The following is a 4,863-nucleotide window of genomic DNA, read 5'->3' as shown; positions in this document are numbered from 1 at the left end:
ACGGAAATTGGACCGAACCCCAAGCGAAGAAACATACACTAACTAACCATCAAGCACAGAAGAAGAAAATTAACTCTTTTTTTACCTCGAAGGGGAAAAGAGCGAAGTTTATATCTTAAACCCGAGAGAGATTTCGGGCCCTAATTGGAACTGGGAGCAAAGAGAAGCCATAATAAATACTCCCTCTGTCTCAAAATATAAGGCATTTTTGACAGTTTTGAGACATAAGGAGTACAAACCAAGTTGTGTGGGACCTACACGCACGAGGGAAAGCACCAACCAACACTGGCACTTGGCACTGGTCACTGGTGTCTGCTCTAGTCCTCTGAATGCGACTCGCTGGCCTCGCGACAAATGACACAGGGGAAATTGGTTAGTGCGTGGTTGCACTTCAGCTATAGGAAACTTAAGGGAAAAAACCAGGATATTCATATTTTTTTTCCTCTTTGAATCAGATCTAGAGGTATTTTTCCAAAATAAACTTCGAAGAGAACAGAAAAAGAGTAAAAAACGGCCGGCAATCTGGATCACGTATCCAAAAGAAACTTCGAAGAGAACTAACCAGCATCTTCGTTTGTGCAATATGGATCACGTATTCTGCTGAGTTGGGGTATCTTAACCCTAGAAATTTGGATGTTAGGCCCAGCATTCACCATTTTTCAACATAGAAAACCATTAATTAGAGATGTAAAATACACGGCTTATAGCATTCTGTTGTGCAACTGTTTATTTTTTAGAAACTCTGTTCTCAAAATTCTAATCCTGAGTAATGTTGCAACATGTCAAAGGAAGTCTAACCTGAAGAAGTGCAGGGAAGAATTACAGCTGTGTGTGGCCGGCTGGTTCAGGGGAAGTTCAGGGTGGGCGTGGCGGCTCGTGTGCCGGGGCAGGCTCCTGGGCAGTGGCGATCTCGCGGACGGATAGTAGAAAAAAAATTGAGTCTTTTTGCTGGTAAAAAAGAGAAGGTGAGGTTGTATCTTGTTAGTTGGGTTTCCATTGGCCGCGGAAATCATACCTGGCCGATCTGATGGGGCTGCCTGCAGCTTCAAAACTCGAGCAGATTGCTGCATAATAGTCTTGTTGTAGCCTGGCCGATCTGTGAATATTTGATTGTAGGTGAAGGAGGGGCGGCCGCCCACTCGACGGTGCTGATCAGGGCGACGAGGGAGCCTGGCAGGGCGGCGTCGATGCAGTGCAGGGCGGCGACGATCCGATGCAGGGCAGGGCGGCGACGATCCGATGCAGGGATCAAGGTCGCCGTGCAGGGAGGCGTCGATGCAGTGCAGGGCTGGCGATGAAAGGCAGGGAGAGGGGCGAGGGACACAATTAGGTTGAGTTTCCTTTTTTGCGAGTTGGTTAGATGGTTAGATTAACGTGATTTGAGGGGCTGCAGAGGTGGGACGGGGAGTTTCATATTTTCATCTGGTGGAGTACGGTCAGTCTATGTAAACTGCTAAGCGCACACCAGATCTCGAATAAATTAATGATGGCTGTTAGATGGGGTTGTGCGGGCTTCATCCTGTGGTGGTGATTTGGGTGACGTGGCTGTGGACGTTTTGCGGGTGCATGTAAGAAAGTTTTTGTTTGATTGTTTAATAGTAGTGATTAAGCCTGGCCGATCTGTGAATATTTGATTGTAGGTGAAGGAGGGGCGGCCGCCCACTCGACGGTGCTGATCAGGGCGACGAGGGAGCCTGGCAGGGAGGCGTCGATGCAGGGCAGGGCGGCGACGATCCGATGCAGGGATCAAGGTCGCCGTGCAGGGAGGCGTCGATGCAGTGCAGGGCTGGCGATGAAAGGCAGGGAGAGGGGCGAGGGACACAATTAGGTTGAGTTTCCTTTTTTGCGAGTTGGTTAGATGGTTAGATTAACGTGATTTGAGGGGCTGCAGAGGTGGGACGGGGAGTTTCATATTTTCATCTGGTGGAGTACGGTCAGTCTATGTAAACTGCTAAGCGCACACCAGATCTCGAATAAATTAATGATGGCTGTTAGATGGGGTTGTGCGGGCTTCATCCTGTGGTGGTGATTTGGGTGACGTGGCTGTGGACGTTTTGCGGATGCATGTAAGAAAGTTTTTGTTTGATTGTTTAATAGTAGTAATTATGATTATGATTATGATTATGATTAATAGTAGTGAAGAGAAGATGGAGAGTCCCAACAGAAGTCCTTGAGTGTACCCTGACGGCACTCCATCCTCAGAGTTAGCCAGGCTGGTACAAAATTCTGCAAGTATCTAATTTCCCAGCTCTTTCCATTATGTGTGTATTAGTTCAAATCGCGTGCATACTTTAATAATGCTCTCAAATCTCTGCTTACCCTGGAAATCCAGATACAATGCATCACGTAGTTTTCCTGTTTTAGTTGCCATTAGCTAGATATTCATAGAATTCAAGTTAGGTCTATTTGAGCTGCAAGGATTCATACTACACTCGCTCATTATTCTTGCAGATATCTCTTGTTAATTTTCATAGCATAAATGAGACGTGAATGTGTTATATTGGATGCTTTAAGTTCATGTTTGCGTTTTGACAAAGGAAAAGTGGTCCCATTTTTTTGGCACAGACACAGTATCTCAAGTTTTGATCAAATGAATCCCAGTTACCACCATACGGCTTTCAATTGGGAGGGGCATTTTTGGCTCCGGGGAGCACATGGTCTCGAGTGAACAGTAACACGAAAAATAATAAAAAAAATGTTTTCAAAAAATTCTGAAATTTTGTGGATGCTCGTGTTAGTGTCGCAAGCATGCATGACAATTTTCATGCGAATCGGAGAAGCAGTGTTTTGTTGGTAAGAAAACAAAATGTGGGTGACATTTGGGGTTCAATTGTTTTTTTTGCAAAGGCCAAAATGCTTGACCGTTGTGCTCAAAATTTGCAGGTAGCGTCTGGATGTGACTACGAACACATAAAATTTTGTCTTGATTTTTTTGACATCTTTTTGGCCTGGGAGGCGAATTGAATTTCCGTTTTTAACTCCACTTCTTTTTCCGGTCGTTTCGCTCTGTCGACTTTTTGTATCTTTTTATCGGTAAAAATAAAAATATATGTCAATATTTTTAGAGCTTTGCGTATTAGAAGAAAAACACCTGGACCTAACAAAATTGGGGCAGCGGATGAAGTCTCTTTGAGGGTGGACGTCCGCAGGGAGACCACAGGTAATACGAAGATATTAACACAGCTGGAGTCAAGAGGCTCGCTGGTGACCAATGGGTTGGGCCTAGATACCTAAAACCAATTTTATTACGAGTGTTTTATTTGCTTCTCTTCAATGAAAAAATCATTTTCTCAAGAACAGGTTCTTTTTTTTGCAGGCCAATCACAATTCTTCAATTAAAATTCAAACTATTCATGGGAGAAAAGTGAATCGTTTAGGTCATGAAGGATTCACAATGAGAACTGCAAGTTTTTGGAGCAAAGATATTCATTCAAGTCATTTCGGAAAATAACATGTACATGTAAAGAAAGGAAAATTCTAATTACACGTAAAAATAATCAAATAAAACATGCTGCGCATTATAAATAGATAGAACGCACATTATCAAAATCAGCTGAGTGGTCACAAAGCCAAACATTAGTACTACATCATAACCATTATAAACGAGTAGGCCCTCTTTCAGGTGATCATCGTTGAACCTCAAAACTGATCACGGCAATCAAGTCATCGTCGGTGCGCAACAAGTTGTTCTTGGAATTTTCCGCATTGCCTGGTTCGCCCGCTCTGTTAGGACATCTTCAACTACGACTCACAAATTTTGAGACCAGGCCGCAGACACGAATACAAGAGACCACTATCAAATTCTAGCCGCATACATCTCAATTTGCATTTGAACTAACAAGATGAAACTCATACAAACCGGCTTTTATTCATCAGAGTTCGGATAGAAAATAGCACAAATCATTCATACATAGCATGCAAATTAAGTCTAGTACAACAATGTCTTAAATTCGATTAGATTAGAGCATCTACAGACAGGCACCCAAACCCAAATTCGACTCAGACAACTGTCATGCCCAATATGCGACCTTATCCTAAAGAAACTCGAAGGTCCCACCAAAGATAGAAACGCATATTGGAGACGCTTTTGCAAGGTGGATATCATTACATCGTACCATTGCATAATAGTTGGGGATACACACAAAATGCATACAATGCCACATGAATAAAGCAACATACATGAGAGCAACATCCGACTACGGATGAAACACAAACAGAAACTCAACCGACATCCACCCTGCTAACCCAGGCTGCCGACCTGGAACCTATCCCCTGATCGACGAAGCAGAAGAAGAACTCAAAGCAATCAAGCATCGCTCTCGCGTCATGATCATCGCATTACCTGTACCTGCAACTGTTGTTGTAGTAATCTATGAGTCACGAGGACTCAGCAATCCCACTACCATGGGTATCAAGACTAGCAAAGCTTAATGGGTAAGGAATGGATAAGTGGTGAGGCTGCAGCAAGCGACTAAGCATGATATGGTGACTAACTCACGAGTACAAGAATAAGATGAGAAGCTACGCAAACGTTCGCTAACTAGTAATGATCAAGAAGTGATCCTGAACTACTTACGTTCAAACATAACCCCACCGTGTTCTTTTCTCGACCCACTCGAAAAGAGACCATCACGGTTACACATGCGGTTGGGTATTTTAGTTTGAATCTGGTGTCAAGTTCTCTACAACCCGATATTAACAAATTCCCATCTGCCACATAACCGCGGGCACGGCTTTCGAAAGTTTAAACCCTGCAGGGGTGTCCCAACTTAGCCCATTATAAGCTCACGATCCGCGGAGACAATCCTCCATCGCGGGACATCCGATCAGACTCAGGGTCCCGGTGCACAAGACATTTCGACA

General features: G+C 43.9%; 1 protein-coding gene across 1 annotated transcript in view; it reads left to right on the top strand.

The window, feature by feature from the left end:
- LOC119321249 overlaps positions 1-2,013 on the top strand; it is a 4,284-nt gene extending 2,271 nt beyond the window's left edge. The window contains exon 3 of the mRNA XM_037595020.1: positions 1,641-2,013. Within this exon, the coding sequence (XP_037450917.1) occupies positions 1,641-1,828 (188 nt within the window). The 3' untranslated portion in view covers positions 1,829-2,013. The remainder of the gene's footprint in view (positions 1-1,640) is intronic.
- Positions 2,014-4,863: the final 2,850 nt, after the last annotated feature.

The sequence above is a fragment of the Triticum dicoccoides genome, chromosome 6B (genome assembly GCF_002162155.2).
Source record: "Triticum dicoccoides isolate Atlit2015 ecotype Zavitan chromosome 6B, WEW_v2.0, whole genome shotgun sequence".
NCBI lineage: Eukaryota > Viridiplantae > Streptophyta > Magnoliopsida > Poales > Poaceae > Triticum > Triticum dicoccoides.
The sequence above is the reverse complement of the archived record's forward strand: the minus strand, read 5'-3'. Positions and strand labels throughout refer to the sequence as shown.